A 19,175-nucleotide genomic window follows, 5' to 3' on the forward strand; every position below is an offset into this window, starting at 1 on the left:
TAGGCTTCTCGCAGTGGCAGATAACTTAGCGCTGCGGTTAACAATGGGTCTGCCCTTATCCCACTGCATCAGGTACCTGCTTACCCCAGTGGCACCAGTATAAACCAGCTCCGTTCCTGATGCACACACAGTCACAGAGGTGTGACTGACAGCCCTCCCCACCGCTGGGCCAGGGAGCACGTTAATACTGTCATTCCCCAAAGCACAGCAGCTTTTGAGTAGGCACAGAGACTATCTCAGGAGGTCAATAAGGGCACCACAACACCCTGTTCTGTGTGGAAGGAAGGACTGGTCCAAATACACACCTTGTCCACAGAGCCTGCTTGGCCACCATGCTAATTACATCATAAACTGATATGTAAATACTTTTTCCTCCTCTAATATCATAGGGGAGGGTTAATTAGAAAAGGTGCTTTCTGCCCCAACAATTTCAGTCTGGGGGGGGGGAGCATGTATGTGAGATGTCTGCAGATTCTCAGCACCCATTCAAACTGGTTCACTATAGTTGTAAATGCTATAGAGAACACTGCCAAGGCAAGGAATTCCACTGAAGATTTTTTTTCCGCCTTCATAATTCAAGGTTTCAACAATGGGTTTATTATTGCTAGACAATTCATTTTGAAAGACAGAATCTCAAATTCTCACAGGTCTTCTTCTCTTATTTTCTCAAATACAGAGTCCTCTTCATTTGGCCTAACCAAAAATCTTTTCCTTGATATAAAACCCGAATGAACTACCTGCAGTGAAACAAAAACAGTTAGAAGAGTATACTCGTTGCAATAATTATAGATACAAACATAAGCTAGACAATCTGACATGATACTGTTCAGGTGCAATGGCTGATCTCTTTATGTTGGCATTTCAGGGCAGATTATTTTTTCTGCAGGAATAGGACACAAGAACAGTTATTTCTGCTGTTAAAGCTTATTGCAGTGTACTAGATTTGGAACTGCCATTCCATCTGCTGACACTGATGTCCCTGTGGCCACCATAATGCCAAATAACGTAAGTATGCGTACTTTAACTGCCTACTAAGCCTTCTGAATTAGGTTGACTACTGTTAATCACACATTCTTAACTTTAACCATAACACCTGCATAAATCATACTTTTCAACTCTACTTTTCCTAAATGGTACCATGTACTGTCTGAAACTTCCTACCACCACATCACCCGGCAGGTATAAGCAGGCAAACTATAAGCACCCAAGGTACATGCAAGCAAACAATACCATTATATTGGATGTGTCTGCACTTTTCTGTTGTACTAGGAAAATCTATGGCACAGATTTTTCTTCTGCCTCTTGCAACATGGTATTTTGATATACAGGTAAAGTAAACGTCCTAAAAACCCCTACTCAAGGTGCCCATCACAAAGCTAGGGGACTGGAAGGCCACAATAAGGTCTCCCTGGAGCCTTGTCTTCTCCAGGCTGAACAGCCCCAACTCTTTCAGCCTCTCCTCATAGGAGAGGTGCTCCAGCCCTCGGATCATCCTCGTGGCCCTCCTCTGGACACGCTCCAGCAGGTCCATGTCCTTCTTATGCTGGGGACTCCAGAGCTGGATGCAGTACTCCAGGTGGGGTCTCACAAGAGTGGAGTAGAGGGAGTGGAGTGTTGCCTTGTCCAAGGCCACTCTCCTTGCAAAAATTCAGAGAGACCATTCCACAGTCCATCAAAGAGGTATTTTAACATATGTTTAAGTCAGAACAATTGCCTCAAGCCCAGAGTATCACACAACTTAGCCCTTGCTAAAGTTGTACCACAATGAAGCCACTGAACCGCATCCTTCAGTCTTCATCACAGATATAAGTCTACTCAGAAAATGTTGTCTCCCTTATTATCATTTGCAAGTTATTTGCAAATACTGAAGGTGACACCTAACCTACAATCTTGCCTCCAGCAGTGACAAGTACAGAGAAAGAAAGGGGCAAGAAAACCCACCACAGAGGTTAATCAATTGGCATATTGAAGAGCAGTTAGTGATTGGTTTTATGTGGTTTCTGAAGATATAGCAACATTACTTTTTTTCTGAATTCAGATTAGATTTTGGTTTTCCCTTAGAAATATTTTCCTTTTAGCCAATCACACACTGTAATAGAGATATTTATTTTCATTTGCTTTACTCTATTCCCTTTCCATTTATTTATTATCTTATATTCAATAAATGACTTGGAAAAGCAACACCTTTTAGCCATTTAGGTATTCAGGAACTATTTATTGGCTATGAATACAGATTCCAGCAAATGAACTTGTTACATCTTTTATACAATATGAAAGTATATATAGAGATATGTAATGTGTCAACTTTTCCAAGTGGGTACAACTCCCAACTACAGGGGAAAATGAACGCATAAACAGTCCCAGTGTGGAATCCAAGTACAAGTCTGTAAACTACATCAGCAGCTGCATGTGGATATACGCACTTGATCTCTGTATGTATTCTGGCTTTCTGTAAACTTCAAATGTCTCATTCAGAAACACTTGCAAAAAGCAAATAAAATGAAGCCAGTTGTCATTAAACCCATCAAGCTAAAATAAAAATTCTATTCAGACATGTTTCTTGCCTTCTTCTTCCTTCCAAAATTCAAGTTTAGCTCCTTTTCCTACTCAAAGAAGTTCCCATTAAATTTATTGGGAATCTCCCTAACCAGAAAAACAGAGGTTGGGCTAAACACCACAGGCAAGCAAGACACACTGCATTTATGTTTTGGAGATGCTTTCTCAATCACTAACCTGCTTTTGTTGGACGCTGGATTTCCCGCTGTTTTTTGTGGATTCAGGCATCTTGATCTCCTAAACAGATTGAAAAATCTAAACTTACAATAAGCTTAAATGCTCCCCCAAATACTCCAACAAAATACACTGAGAAAAATCAGCATTCAGTTAAACCCAGCAGAAACAGTGTAGGAAATGAACCGGCATATTTACCCTTCTCATAATTCTGTTTTAGTTCAAGCCATCTGAGTACTGTCAACAGCTTAACAGTTAAGTAATGAATGCTCATCTTCGTAATTAAAGGTTTACTCTACTTCCATTACAAGCAAACTTAGAGTGAAAGACATCAAATCTTTTCTAAAATTAAAATTGGTCTTTTCTTCTGAATTGCTTATAGTTTAAAGCTATGAAATAACATGCTGTTCTTTGCTCACTGGAATCAGCCTGGGTCTAGAAGATCACATATGTTCTTTTCCTTTTTCCTCTTCAGAAGTTTTCAGTTAGCAGACATTCAGAGTCTTTAGATATCATAACGTTAAAACAAAGGCATTATTAATGCTTGAAGTTACTTTTAAAAATAACAAGTCCCTAAACATGTTTTCATCCTTAAAGGCCTACACAAAAGACATCAGAAGTATTTTAGCTACAAATCAGATTTTTATTTTATTAACACTTCTATTTAAAACCAAAAAGTTTCTGAGTGTGAACGTCACAGATCTCAAATTGGCCTAAATTGCATTGCAGCAGATGGAGCAAGCAAGTGAAGTGGTGAAAAAGTGAAAGCCAGAAACGGATACAACAGGGTATCTGCAGAACACAAAAATTACACCATAGATATCCTTTATCATATGCAACAAAAATTAAATTCAAGGAGAAAGAATGCCAAACAGATTATTAAAACTGTGATGATAAACCATCTTTAACATTCAGAACATTATTTCAGTAAAAATAAGCAAAGGTGTACTTTTTAGTCAATTAATTCTGTACTGAAATGTTTGAACATGCAAGATCCTTTTCCTCCGTGGGACTTCTCTCAGCACATTTGAAAGAATGATAGAGTAGCAGGCTTATTTCTCTTACATACAAATTCAGATACCAGTGTAACACAAGTGCTCACCATTTCTTGGCCCTTTTTGGCTGCCTTCATCATCTGTTCTGATATCATTTTCTTCAAGCAGCTACTGAGCAAAAAGGCCTAAAGAGGATAAACCAGAGAACATTCTGATTTCTTCTATTAAAAGCATACTTGACTTTTCCATTCCTCCTCCACCAGAAAATTACAGTCCCTAACTACTGAAGAACTGTTACTTCCTCGATGCAGTTAATTTTACCCCATGCTTGACATCCTTACAGTACACCAAACTAGCTGCAGTCACTTAAAGCCCAATCTCAGCACAACTAACCCTCACGGCACAGCTCAGAGTGGAGAATAAGAATTTTTATGACTGTTTTTTGTGAGGCAAGTTATTCTCTCTAGGTGTCTGTGGCTTCTACCTTAAAGGCTGCCAAATTACACCAAAGGGTAAGTAAGGTTAATCAAATGTGGCACTATCAGCATCAAAACCACTTCAACAAATGAAGCGAGCCGAGTTTGCAGGCACTCCAGCACTGCCACAAGGCAAAGCCCCGTTGGTTACATGAGATGGCTGCAATTGTTTGTAGACCAGCTCAGAGTCACATCTTGCACAGCTAATACGAACCGAGAAGTACACATTCATCCCACATATTAGGCATCTAGCAGAGGCACCTCAGAGAGGAGTGGAGTTGTCCTTAGGTGCTTATGCTGTCTGATGGGTGTGTACAACTCTGGGATGATGCAACCCAAGTTAAGGTCCGAATTGCACCCTGGAGACACACCTCACTGCTTACTCTCCAAAAAGCAGCATCTCGGGTAGGGTGTCAAGTACTGAGAGATGAATCAAAGACAAAATATCCTACAAGATCAGGGATGGAAGGCTGAGCCATCTCTGACTAAGTTCCAGGTCATCCAGTCTTTCCATTTTCTGCAGCAGGCTCTTGGACCAAACCTCCCTTTCTTCCACACAGCAGCACATTTCTGGCCTTTAGCTCTTCCTCACATTTCTGAGGACAGTAGGACACTGGTTTTCTAATCAACAGGTCACTACCATCAAACACAACCATAATGGATTTCACAGCAGAATTAATATTGAGATAATTCTAGGGTTTTTATTTGTTCTCCAACAGCAAAGAAACATGAAAGCTATGGCTCATGCTCTCATGAGCCTATGGCTCATGTTCTCATAAAACTTAAGCCTAGCAGGAAATTAACACTTACTAAGTAGTGTGTGAACTGCATCACCACCCCAGAATTTAGAAGTCATGTGTGAGAATTTAAGCATTTTGATTTTACTTGAAAAATCCTGTCCGCTGCTGGGTAGGTCTGAGGTAAGAGTTTACTTGAATAATAGGCTCCATACTTTTTATAGAAGCTCTGTACCTAAACTGAGACCGGTGCTGTCTTTCATACCACAGAACCTAGATTATTTGCTAGGCAGCATAACCACAGATGGATGACTTCAAAGAGAAAGCTATTCAGGAATTTAAGAGCTGCCTGAAAATAGTGGGAGAAATGACACCATACAAAATCTTACTTAAGAATTATTTATATGTTAAAAAAAAAAAAAACAAAAAAAACTTATGTCACATATTCACACCCTCCATTAACCTGTGTTAATATGGTATATATTTATATTTGAACAATAGGATTTATTGTGGAAAATGGGAGCCCTTGACCTTAGGTGGGTCTGACCAATTAACTATTTTGGATACTTACTGAGACCAGTAAATAAGTGACACCTCTCCACACTCCATCCCAGGCTTGCTGCCGAGTGCTAGACATTGCTCTTCAACGGGGAGGAAGGGGGGAGGCAGGGACAGGAAAGAAAAATCTTTTCCCCTTATGCTAGAAACTCAAATGCTTTTCCACAGATAACTCTGTCCCTAGGCTAACCTGCTTGAAAGCATAGCTACTGCACTCTGGTAAAGATGGACTAACTGCTTTTGAAGATCCCCTATGGCTGTGAGATTACATTTTACTCTGATCTTTTCCTTAAAGGACTGACAACTAACCTGTTTTGTGTATAAAATTATCCACTGCCATGTGCCTGAATCATTGTACTCAAATCTGAGCTCCAGAGTGTCGTCTTCACCATCCTTTGCAGCACCCTGAAAAAAAACAAACAACCAATGAACAGAAGAAATAGCTAAAAACAGTATTAAGGTGTTCAGCCTTAAATCAAAATGAGTCAATCAGCTTAATTTTATACAGTATATAAATAAAACAGGTGAAGATCTGTACCAGAACATTTCTCCTGGGGGAGGGAGCAAGTGGGAGGTAGGAAGGGGGAGTCTTCACAAGCATAAAGCTGGCTAAAGCAGTTCCTTTTCTCCCACACAAAACTCTACCTCCAACAGGAAAGGGGCAGGTAAAGCATGACATGGAATGCCAGGGAAGGGAGAAAACATAGCAGAGTAAGGCGAGATGCTTTACTGTTGCCAAGGGAATATGTTTCAGGATAGGTTTGGAGGGGAATATGGGCAAATGGGAAGGATTTAAAACAGACCACCCCCTTTCTGCCCAGATCTGCCCTTCCCTGGCACCCTTAGTTTACATGAAGATAAAGTGAATTCAGACACAAAGCCAGTGAAGTACTTACAAGAAAAGTAACCTGCCAACTTCTTAACCTGTTGATTTTAAAGCTGACCTCTTTGGTTTGTTTAGTAGGCAGTTTTATGCAGCAGTTAATCTCATTATTGCCGACATAGATGTTGGCTGAACAGCCTTCTTCTGGATAGTCACAAATGCAAGGATCGAGCTGTATGTATCCGTAGAACTGCATTTCTCGAATCATCTCCAGGAACTGTACCAAAAAGACAGAACTAAAGTGATTTGCTGTAAAGGCAAGTGAAATCTACTGATTTAGGTTAAAAAGGCTATAAGGCAAACCTCAAATCTTTCAGATTCCTAATACTTTGTCCTAGGAAGACACAGATTCACCACAATATGTCAATGATTGATTCAGAGAATAGCACTAAAGTCCAGACTTAGAAACTTTTTTTTTCCCCTCAGTGGATATGATGAGCTGGGTCTTTTGGAAGCTTATTAGATATGACAGAAAGAGATAAAACTAACCAGTAAGCAATACTGAGAACAGCAGTCCCAGAAGTCTGAATTTCCATCTGATTTTCTGAACTGGATGACAATACCTAGCACCTGAGTTCAGCAAATAGAGAAGACTAAGATTCACAGTCAAAAATTTCTTACTAGTCCTTGAGATCCAAGTCATTCCATTGGGATATTTTAAAATACTGGGAACCTCCTTTTCTATTTGGTGGCTTGGTATCTGACCAGATGCGAGGTGTGGGTCTCTAGCTCATACCACTCCCCAAAACCATGCTCTATTTTTAAAGTCACAGCCTTTAGCATCATTGCTTCAAAATCCACTCCTTTCATCTGTTTATATTGGTTTTAAAATACCATTTTACCTTTGCTTTGTTCGCATTTTTTTGTAGAAATTCAAGTTCCTGCATCTGCCCTTCTGTTGGTTTAACCCAATTCCTCTTAACTTCCTGGACTGCCTTAAAAGAATTTTTAAAAATAGCAAAAGAGTCAGCAAAAATGTATTTCCTTTCATACACAAACACTCAGAAACACACACACAGAAAGCTTGTTTGTTTTTTTTTTTGTTTGTGTTTTTTTTTCTTTTTTTTTTTTTTCTAATAAATGCTTTGGATTTTGGGACAAGTTCGCTGTTCTTTCCTCCTGAATTGATAGTTTCTGAAGCTAGTCCAACTCAACACACCTACAGTTCAGAAATCAACTGCTCTCATATCATGCCAGAATGCCTACCTATAAAGACAGACAGATACACACATACATGTGAAAATAGGAGTGGATGGATACCTAAATACATCCTTTTTGTACAATACTTTTCGCATGCACAAAACATTAATTACAACCTCTACTACATGAGCTTGAAGGAAAAAAAAAAAAAGAACACGATCAACAACAGCAATATCCAGAACTTAGAAAAGCGCAACAAAGCAGTGTTAAACAGGAATCATTTAACAAATGCTTCAAGAATTTGTATAAAAAATTAAATTAATGTGGGAAAGTTAACTTTTAAAATTCTAAAGATCTTTCAGTTTTACCTGCATATATAGCAAATTCAGTGAAGCTCTACAATCCATCAGCAGTGTATCAAGAGAAGGATCCATATACCTTTACCATGCCAAGGGAGAAAAGTAATAAAATATGAAGATAAGCTTCTAAATATGGCAGTTTGATTTTTCAGCTAAATACGATGGGAGCACAACCCAGAAAGATCCCATTACTTACCAGATTAAAAAAAAACAAAACAGAAAACCAACAAAAAACCCCTGACAAAACAGTTGTGCCCTCGAAGTGTGTACTATACTCATTGTAGCAGAATGGAAATAAACTGAAGTCAGGTTATCCAATCTCTCCACTTTGAGGTACCAAACAACAGTTACAATTTTGAACTAAAATTTTCTTCCTCCTTTTATCAGAGAACTTGGGGTTTGTCTACATAAAACTCGGTAAGACTCTCAAGAGCACCCACTGCTATGCTGCAGTGCTGACATACAACACCTAGTCTTGTGCTAGCTAGCTGCATACCAGCTACTGTAGAACTTCTGCAGGATCATATCAGTACAGCAGCAAAGCAAGTTAAATATTCAGTTATCCAAGTGCCATGCTGCAACAACTAGCTTGAGCCATCTTATTTAAAAGCAGCTTGGGTAAGTCTACATGCCAGTACAAAGCAGCGCAGGCTCCATAGTACAGATGTATTACTCATTGTACAGGTGATATGTCTCCTGAAGCAGAGGAACAACCCCAGGACTGCAGTTTTCTACCTCTGTGCTTTGAAGCAGTACTAGATGGAGAATTATCTACTCAGACAGTCACTTTGTCGTGGCTTAGAACCACACAGTGCTTTCATTAGCCTTCTAGGTTCTCCAGTTTATACAGGCACATATAGGGAAACAGAGAAAGCTTTGTAGAGGCCAGTGTCTAGCCCAGTAGGTTTCAACCAGACAAGTTACAAGCATCAAACGGCAGGTTTCTGTGTAGCTTCAAGCCAAGCAACCTTGCTTCCTGCCATCAAAAGGCATGGTCTGCTCTTTCTCTTCTGCTCCCAACCACAGTCCTTGCTCTAGCATTCACCTGATGCAGACAATGCAACTCACTAAGCATGAAAAAATCCATTCCCTTTTTTCTTTTTTTTTTTATAGGGAGAAGTAGACCAGACCACAACCACAGCAGTGAAGCCATAAGACTGGCTCAGCTATACTGCCTAACTGCACCCTCAGGGCACCATTTGACAAGCGGGACTTTGGCACCAGGCTCCCTGTCCTCAGGGTTTATCCTCACCCACAAGTCAGCACAACTGTTTACTGCACAGCAAACAAGACCAGGGGACTGACCCAGGCCAAAAATAGGCCAGCAAAACCAAATAAAAAGTAAACAGCCAGCAACTTATTTTTAGGCCAGGTTAGCTCACCTGTCCAGTTCACCATGTCTGCCCACACAGTTCTACCAGCAAAACTGAGGAGGAGCCCGAGGTGCAAGCAAATGAAAGGGGAAGAGTGCTCTAATGCTTAAGCCAGGCCACTTACCAAAAATGCTCAAGCTATGGCCTCAGGTATTTTGTGTATTACTATATAGAAATTAGCACTTTAGGCAAAAAATAATCCATCTCTACCCAAGAAGAGCTGCAGCTTGCAACTCAGTTCTCTTCTATATTGTTTGAATGTATATTCCCATTTATGGTCACTGTATTATGCAGGTATAAAGATTAGGAGGCAAGCAGCTAGAAAGCACCTCTCTATAGATTCTGAAAGAGGGAAGGAAAAAACAGCTAGCTGCAGTAAAGGACACTTCAGGAATACTACAGTGATAAAATTTAAAACACAGAGTCACAGAAACCAGTAAATTCCAATAACAAATTGGCATCAGAGAAAGCAGTCAAGCTGCTGAGTCTTGAAGACTTTATAACTAAGTTATTCAAGGGATTTCTTTCTCTGCTTGTAGCAGTTGTCATGCATCTTGGTAGTTTGTCTAAAGCTTCTTGCTCACCACTTTCTGATCCCAAGCTTACAGTGAAACTCTTTCATGCTCTGAAGACTCACATAAGGAAGTTCAAAGTCTGCCACTTTTTTCACCACTAGGAAAAGAAAAAAACAAGAGAGACATTTGGTGAAATCCAGTGAAGTAGCCCAGCTACTTTCATGTACCAGTCAGTGCTGGTTAGCAATGTCTTTTGGAGAAGAAAAAGAACTTAACAAATATAAATTCTGGAGTAAAGTAAGGTGACAGGTTAGTTATCTTCCTCGCTACTCTGACTCTAAACTTTGATAGCTCTATTACAGAGTATCTCTACTCCCTTAGACTATGCTCTTATAGAATATCCTTCTCTCAGAACACAGCTAAGCAGGAGAGATGTTTCTCCATTTAAGGGACATATGGCTGCAAGCTTCCAGGACTGGTGCTTTTCTTGAACAGAACACCAGACAAGAGCACTAACTAATGCACAGCAAGAAAAGCACATCACTATCCTGAGGTCACTATGTTCCTGTGCACTTGTTAAAAATTGTACGTCTAAAGGCTGACACCTGTAAACATTTCCTTCTAAGACAACGCCGCAATTCAGCAGAGCACTTAAACATGCAATTTTAAGCATGTGAGCATCTAAACATTTTTTGCAGTGGACTGTGGCTTACATTTGGACTTGATGTATTTGTGAAGAATACCAAAGATGCATAGAAACGTAATCAACTGAAAAACTTTTCTATTCTCCTGTGTACCTAATTCTATCCCTACACAAGGCAAAAATAAATCCATCTGCAACTGCAGTAGAAGAGTATATAAAACGTGTTATATCCGGATACATTTGAGACATGGTAACAGCCTGTCTACTCAGAGATACCTTTCACAGCCAGAGAGAAGAGGGCAGGGGAACAATAAAATAGACACAGATAGTAAAGTTCCCACCCCACTGAGTGAGCCTGAGTTTACTACGGGACCTTTGTCTTGCAAAGCTTCAGAAGAGCATTAACCAATGAAGACTGAAAAAAGCTGAATGACTTGTCAAGGCCACTCAGAGAGGCTGTAATGCCTAGCTTCACTCCAGTCAACAGCAAAGTCTGCGTTCACTCTCCTGACATGGCCCAAGCCTATCCCAGGCCCAGGCCTGGATCCAGCCTCATCCACACATGGGAAACAGGACCAACCAATGAGGACATAAAAGCCCCTTCACATTTTATGACCATGAAGAGACTCACAACCCTGACTTACAGCTTGCTCAGTACCATTGTGGTTAAACTTAAGTTTGTATCAGTTAAGAAAGGAAACATGTGATGATATAAAGGAAAGTAAGCCACAGATATTATTTATAAATATAACTAAAGAGTTTCCTGTCCCATTGTTAAACTCAGCACGTGATCTATAAATTAAGAACTGTTATATATAGGTATGACCATCTGATTAAATGCCTACTCAGAAGATACACCCAATAGTTCCCATGTGAAGTTGCTACGTATCTTGCAAACTGACAGGGACACGATATTTATATGTGAAAGTCTCACCCCTGCACCACACTATCTATTGCCATACTTTGTTCCCCACTACCACTCTTTCCAAGCCATGCGGGGAGAGGGCTTGAGGGGGTTTATCAGACAGGATGGGTCTCTCGGCCTGAGCCCGAGCAGGGTCATAAAAATCCTGTTCAGACTCCAGGTTCAGTCACTGCAGCAACAAGAAAAAAAAAAAAAAAACAAAAAAAAAAAAACAAGGGAGGACTAAAACTTACCAGAGAGCACTCCATCATCATGATCTCGAAAGAAAAATAAGCTAAAATATTTTATTAATTCTCTTGATAGCCCCATCTTGCATGATGCAACCTTTAAAAACGAAGAAGGCCAGAAGCTTCCATTAGCATGAATGAGGAAGAAATGTTTGGTACCTATTAATGTAACTTAATTGTTATTAAATTTTCCCTTATATCCCATTTAACAACAAATAAAACCATTCCCATATAGCAGCGTTTGAGTTTGTGAGGAGTTTCATGAATTTCAGAGGAACGTAAAAGTGTAATAAAATAGAAAATGTTTACTACTCTGCCATGCATTTAAGTATCCTCTAACGCAAGGCATCTGCCATGTTATTCCAGAACTTTACTACTAAACCCTCAAATCCTGTTGTAGTGAGCACTGCGTGTTCTGAGCTAACAACATTGCTTGTGAGTATCACAAATATGTATTTTTACAGAATTTGTGTATCTTCCAAGCTGATACAGTCCCCTTGTTTTTCTAGGAAATATCTAGAAGTCCTGCCACTTTACTGAAAGTAGTAGGCTTACTTGTAGGGTTCTACAATTCTGTGTGAAGGCTTCTGACAAGAGCAGACTTGAGCTCTGTTGAGCTTTCATTATTGAGAGTGCATAAGGAGGAAAAAATCCTATCCAGCTTGAAATTTGGATTGGTTTTAACTTGCTGTGGCCCCTCTACATCTTTTCTGAAAGAGGGCAGAAATAGCACCAACAGAAAACGCAGAAATTATTTGCAGGACCAGCTGCAAAATGGGATAGTTGGGACAGAAGGAAAAAAAAAAAAAAAAAAAATCAGGCAGATGTGAGCACAGAAACTGCTGAATCAGATTGGGGCAATTGTCTTGTTCTGGTTTAGGTCCTGAAAAAAACAAAGAATAAGTTAAGGCAGCCAAAACCTAACAGATGGCACATCAGAGCATTCCTAAATTCTGAAGTAACCATGATCTCCTGAGTTCGCTCAGGAAAGTGGTGTAGCAACCATAAGAAAACTCTCCACCCCAAGAACACTCCTATCATAGCTCAACTGACAGATTGTGCAACCTGATGGAGGAGTCATGCTTTGGTCAGAGAAGATGGACTTTCTTTGTCTGAGCATAAGGTGGAAGTACCAGTTTTCTGTCTTCTTCCAAGGTGTGCCAATTCAAAAACACCTCCAGCTCTGTGTCACAATGACAACGTTGTAAATTCACTCAACTCCACAGTTCAGAAGGGTTTTCTCCAGCTGTATCAGCTGGTTTAAAAAGCAGACATGTTTTTGTGCATAGAAAAAAAGTAGACATCAAGCTAAGTATAGGTTGGGAAGAATTGTTCCAAGTTAAAATTAAAGAACACATTCATGAAGTTTTCCTTATACTTGTTAATATCAGGGCTGTTACCGGAGAGGGCAGCAGAGCATAAAAATCACTTGTCTCACACTCGGTTCAGACACCAGGTATAATGGGAAGAAAGTTTTAGAAGTCCAAACATAAGAGACAAAAAAGTCAATATTAGCAGCACGATCTTTCATTCTGTCTGCTTCTGTGCGAAGAAGTCTCCACAAATTACTTTAAGAAATTAACCACAGAGCTTTAACAAGTTATCCCTTACTAGCATAATACTAAGCATAACAGATGGTATTTCCCAGGAACAACAAACATAGATCTGATTCAGTAGGATTTTGACTTATTTTATTTCTTGAATCAAAGCACAAGCTGGTATATGCTGCCTAAGCACCAGGATGTTAGGGAGTGATGGTTACAAAAATCTACCTCCACTGCAAAAGAACAGTGAATGTGGTAGCACAGTTACTGTGACAAAAGCTAAATAATTCCTAGAAGTCCTATCTCATCTTTAAGACCACAAGAGAAAAAATGGTGTCTGCAGCATTTCAGATGTCATTGTTTTTTTTAAAGTGCCACATAAACATTAAACATCTACAAACACAATAAACAAAGCATCATACAACCCCACTGTCTGGCTTGGAAATTACCTTGACCCACTGCAAAACTAACAAGTTTATCACACCCAAACTATTAGTATTTTTTAGAGGTATATTAGCAAATCCTTTCCTTACTCGAGATCCCTATGCAATTCTCATATCTAAAAATGTCTCCTTACTTCTTCCACCCTAGTAGCACCTACTTCCCTCTCCCCAAATCAAAATTCCTGTCTTCCTGCCACCCCCAACACTTTTCGCCTTCAGCATCTCCCACCCCACAAGTCTCCTGTTGCAGGGTCTAAGGCCAACTCTGACACTTACCTTCCCCTGGAAAAACCGGTCCCAGCATTGCCTCAGGTGGTGCAAACCCCATGGGAGAGCAAAGTCAGTAAGGGGTTACCCTGTGTTATCCAACTAATGGTAATTGTGCACAGATACTGTTCGTTCTGCAGTCAGACTAACACACATTAGCTTGGAGGACAGTGAATATGTGTTCAGCTCACTTGTATTTATGGCTAGCTGAGAACCACCTCAACAAATTCTGACTGCAAAGGCACAACAGAAATACAGTACATAATTTTCTGTATTATAAGAGGAAATTTCAGGTTCCCATGACAAAGAAGATTACCTATCTGGCACGTGTATGCTTTGTTATTGCTGTTAAAATTAGGAAATAGGAGCAACTGAGGAAGAGGCTTCAGCCTTGCTCATGCACACACATGTGCAAATACACAAAATACACAGACCCACCACTGCTCCTCCTCTTCTGGCATAAGGAGGGAACTTCAGCTGAAAGTTTCAAACACAAGCCAGCCAGTTGTGTAAACAACATTTGGTTGCTAGTGGTTTCAAAGCATAACTAGTAACTGTTTACTGCATGTATTACAACAGCTGTTACGGACATCCCAGAGCCACAGAGCTAGAACTGCACCAATACTGCAAAGGAAGTCCCACAGTTTCACAGCAGATATGAAGGGACTCAAAACAAGTAAAGGAGAAGCATGCAGAAAAACAACACATATCAGTTGCACACTAAGTTTTAACAGCAGTGTCCTAGCTAAGACATAAGCGAAGAAGAGACCACCATTTCTGACTAGTCTTCAAGCACTTTCACCCACACTATGCTAAACCAAAGCAGGGTGTTATTTAAGAATGTGTCCCTGTAAGGAATAGTATATATTTTCTAATTCTATCATAAATGACGGAAGCCTGAACTTGACAGCCAAATTCCATAAAAGCAGAGGGCACGTAACATTAAGAAGATATAATTTATGGACAGAAGTAAGAACCAAAACAGCTCATCTGCAAAACCAGCAATGTCCCCCACTCCCCTCACCCCAGTACAATAAATGCCTCAAAACCCACAGAAGATATTCTTATATGTCTTCAGATGGGGAGTTTTATCCTTTCCTGACTGAAATATCTTAATTTTTGCCCACTTCTCACAGATGGAAAATTTCAACACAATTCTAGAAACCCATTACCTCTAGTATTCTTTCTGCAGTGTCCGATGTCTGGATATCAAGTCTAATATTGCTGCCATCAGCGAGGTAAACATCCAAAAAGGCTCTCTGGGTTTGGATCTTAAATGTATCCTGTTAGGCAGAAACAGAACACTTTTATTGCTTTCCATATTGCTGAAGCCTTCTGAAGATGCTGGTGCTCCATTTCCCTATTTACTGAAGTAAAATAAACAATTGAGATTACTATTTATAAAGCAGTAAGTTACAAAAATCACTGTTAAAGCTTGCAGACAACAACAAAAAAACCCCAACATATGCAGAACAGCAAGTGGGAAGATACTGCAGAATTACAGGAGGGTTACTTCGATGTTAAAGTGTGCACGGGTTACCTAGTGCCTCGGTGTCTGTAGGAACAACACACTCACTGTCCTAGAAAGTAGAGACTCCAAGAGGAGGTGAATAAACAGCTGCATGTGAATACTCAAAGCCACAATCTTGCCAAAAGGAAAAAATGCATCCCTATACCTATAAATAGGAAAATCTCCAATGATAATAACAAGGCTATGGTATCTTAATATACCAGAGCCACTGCTACTAGAATACTGTGCAGTGACAGTGCCCAAGGTTCAAAACCACCGCAAACAGAAAGGGGATATTAAGAAGAAACCTGAAAGCATTTAAGTCATGAGAAAACAGGCTTCACGGTAAGTGACCCTAGAGAACTGTCTTATGTCTAGACATAATAAAGGGGTGATTTGCAATCTGGTAAACTGAAGTACTGAAGCCAGATCCATTGGCTGTCAGCTGATGATAGATGCGGTCAGACTAGAAGTAAAGCACATGTTTCTAACAGTGAGGTAACACATAGGAATGGGGTATTCTCCACTAGTTTTATATCAAGACTTTATATTTCCCTAAAGGACTTTCCCAAGCTCAAACTTAGAAAGCCCCATGCCTTGTTATGCATGGAAGTCAGTTACTTGTTTCAAGAGGATGGACACTAGTTTGAGAACTGTCTTGGGGATGCACCTGAATGAGGTGGCAGAAACTCATTGCTGCAGCTCCTCTTCCTGTCAACTGCCGTGTATCATAGGACAGCAGTGGTCCTTCTGACGTTTTATTAATTAAGGACAGGTACTTCCCTTGAGGGCCATAGTGATAGAAAATGCTGTAATTGTACATACTGCATGCAACATTAAATTCTAATTTCTTGTATCCACCTTTGCTAGACTGGTAGAAGATATGGGAGACTCCCTGGGAGCCCCTAGGTTTCAAGTACTTTCAGTATCTTGCTGCAGACCCTTCATGGTACCTGTAGATAGGCGCATCTCCTGACCCCTGCGATGTCAGCAAGAGCAGGGTAGCAGGGCTGACATTTATGCTGTGTGCTCCATTATCCCTCTTTGGGTACCCGGGAGAACATGCTATAATGTATGGCTCCATTTAACTAACTCATCTTAGATTGGTAACTTTTTTGGGTCAGAAAGACCACATATTCCAGTAAATCTGGCTTAATTAAGAGTTATTTCAAGGTAAGATCAAATGCAAACAGTGTTTTCTTCCACAACATCTAAAAATTAAGAACACATTGTTGAAAGTTTGCAGAATGATATGTGGGGAAAGTGGTCTTGAGGAAAACCAAACCAAACCAATCTTTCTTATTTAAGCAGATTTCCCACAGGTCTTTCTGACACCCAATATTTCACCTAGCTCCACGCCTAGACATCTGTTTGCACATATTAAAGAACAAGTGAACCTCTTCTCAAGGCACTAGCCAATGCCCTGTCTGAAGTCGTTCTGGGGAGCCACGCATTTAATCTTTATCCCCAAACTAATTTCCTTCTATCCAGGAGACAGGTCTAGTCATTCCTCTTAATTAAAATAAGCATTACTTTGCTTTTGTGGAGATACAAAAGCCCCTCTCTCTCTCATCAAGGACCATCTGTGCTTACCTGAGTAGTCTACTACTTTACTCAAACGGGAAGGAGCAGAGACTTCCTTACAAATACCTTTGGCACACATATTTTGGTATGAAACATTTCACGTGTGATAAAAGTGTATGTGAAACGTGGAACAAACATGGGATGCAAATATCAGAATGAGATAGAGGCAGGTAACTCATTACTGACTCTTGATGAAGAACAAGCAAGTAGCTATAGAACAAGCAGTGCTGAGGAGTGAAGGCGAGTGCAAAGGCTCACACACTGCAGTAACTGCTTCTGGGTGTGGGCTGCTAATGCTGAAGCTCCCACAGGGAAAGGACATGGAGGATCTTATGCATCTACTTCTGCCAGATCCTCACCGTTGCTCCTGCAGCTTTCACAGCCTGAGTACAGGCCACCTTGACCACTGTGGCAACCCAGGGTCAAAGACACAAAGGTCACTTCACCCTTTTGCCACTCAAAGGGAGTCCCACCTCGCAGCACCCTACCCTACTTGCCGCCTCACTACTTGGCAATCATGAGGAGCAGAAGAGAAGCATGATCCAAACTTTCAGCTACTTCCAAGCAGTTTGAATTCTTCAAGAACACCATGCAACATATTAGTAGGTGGATTAATTTGAGGATCTACAAAAAAGGATGTATTAGAGAAAAGAAAATCTCGGTCCCATCTAGAATGGTCACATTAAGTGTCACTGTTTAATACTTAAACTAGTGGTTTCCACAGTCATCTTTTAAGAACTGCTTTAATTTCTCTTATTTGACTCTACTGAACTACAGGCACAGCTTCATTTCATAGCCTTGGGGACAAATTCCCTTCTTTCTTATCTCCAGCTTTTGATTACTGCTCTTTTAATATGGCTATGACACAACAAACTAAAAAATAAGAATTATCTTAAACTGTTGAGTTTGGGGATCCCCCCCTCCCCCCCCTTTATCACATGCTTTTACCCCAGAAAGCAGAACTGTCCATGCCAGACACCCCACACATTGTTCAGTGTTATAAATATTTGTGTTAGCCTCTTATCAGTGAAGTATTGTTCTAACCAAAAAAAAAAAAAAGTACTTACATAAAAACAAAAGGAGGAAACAGTGCAGTCTAAGGCAGGAGAAGACAGTGTTAAGTGAAGAAATACAACTACAGACACGTCCCTAAAACAACACAAGAGAATCCAGCATAAATTTAATACAAAGGGAAGAGCGTTTATGAGTGCTAGTGATAATCCTTTTAGTGAGTGCACACGGCAATCCCAACCACTTCCAAAATGGACAGAAAAATACTTTTGAAAGAAATTTGCAGCAGCGAGTCAGAAAAGTTCAGATGTTCTCCTAAGTTGCTTTTTTAGTTTTGGAAAAAGTAGTAGAGTCATTGTCTCATCTACTTGAAATAGGCACCAACATCAACAAAACCCTGTATTTTGGCTACAGTACATGTTCAGTAGTACTTTTCATGTTTCAGGGAACATGCCATGTAACTAGAATTGGACATTTTCTTCTATCCCTTAATACTGCTCATTTGAATCTTCCCATAACACCATCACTGTTACCTGTGGTAAAATCTCCTGAAACTGCTGCCTGCTGCCTACTCCCTACTTGCCTGCCCCAGTAGCTTGAAGCACAGGAGAGTCATTAATAGAAGAATACAGAAAAATACAGAGCTTGTGAGGGATTTTCTTTGGATTTTGGTTTTGAAAAAAAAAAAAAAACAACCCAGTTTGACAACAACAAAAAGCCCCACCCAACAAAAGAAAAAACACAAACCCAACAAAACAACAAGCAAATAAATAAAATAAAAACACACAAATACCCACCATATAGTTCCCTCACAGGAAGAGATACCTGGATATCTTTTTTCTTTTTTTTCTCCCAGTTTTTCATTAGAAAACTTAATTTAAGCAATTTCATTTTAACAGAAGTCAACACCAATCTGAAGCCTCGGCAAACTCTCAATGGATTTGTTGCTCAGCTAAGAAACATAGGCCATAAAAGGAGAAAGGGCGAGAACGGAGGCCCTTATTATAACATAGTTGACAAGAACAGCAGGTCAGGGGACTGAATTGCGTCTCAACATTGAAACCAAAATAAAACAGACATCCTTGAATTAAAATTCTTCAGAACTTTCTATGCCAGAAACCTTCCCCCCTGGCCGGCACACAGTCTGAAAGTATGGGAACTCACCACATGAAATTCAGATTTCTGGCCAGCTGCACTTTTGAAATAGAAGTTCATAAATAAGAAACCTGACCTGGTTTGAGATGAAGGAAATAAC

General features: G+C 40.1%; 1 protein-coding gene across 1 annotated transcript in view; it reads right to left on the minus strand.

The window, feature by feature from the left end:
* Nucleotides 1-580: 580 nt before the first annotated feature.
* SNX31 (sorting nexin 31) overlaps nucleotides 581-19,175 on the minus strand; it is a gene marked incomplete at its 5' end in the record, with an annotated part of 31,571 nt that continues 12,976 nt past the window's right edge. The window contains 10 exons of the mRNA XM_082499247.1: nucleotides 581-737; nucleotides 2,734-2,793; nucleotides 3,833-3,910; nucleotides 5,806-5,901; nucleotides 6,393-6,596; nucleotides 7,222-7,314; nucleotides 7,888-7,957; nucleotides 9,836-9,923; nucleotides 11,568-11,658; nucleotides 14,988-15,098. Coding sequence (XP_082355373.1) covers nucleotides 642-737; nucleotides 2,734-2,793; nucleotides 3,833-3,910; nucleotides 5,806-5,901; nucleotides 6,393-6,596; nucleotides 7,222-7,314; nucleotides 7,888-7,957; nucleotides 9,836-9,923; nucleotides 11,568-11,658; nucleotides 14,988-15,098 — 987 coding nt within the window. The 3' untranslated portion in view covers nucleotides 581-641. The remainder of the gene's footprint in view (nucleotides 738-2,733; nucleotides 2,794-3,832; nucleotides 3,911-5,805; nucleotides 5,902-6,392; nucleotides 6,597-7,221; nucleotides 7,315-7,887; nucleotides 7,958-9,835; nucleotides 9,924-11,567; nucleotides 11,659-14,987; nucleotides 15,099-19,175) is intronic.

Source organism: Vanellus vanellus, assembly GCF_965231255.1.
Source record: "Vanellus vanellus genome assembly, chromosome: 2".
Taxonomy (NCBI): domain Eukaryota; kingdom Metazoa; phylum Chordata; class Aves; order Charadriiformes; family Charadriidae; genus Vanellus; species Vanellus vanellus.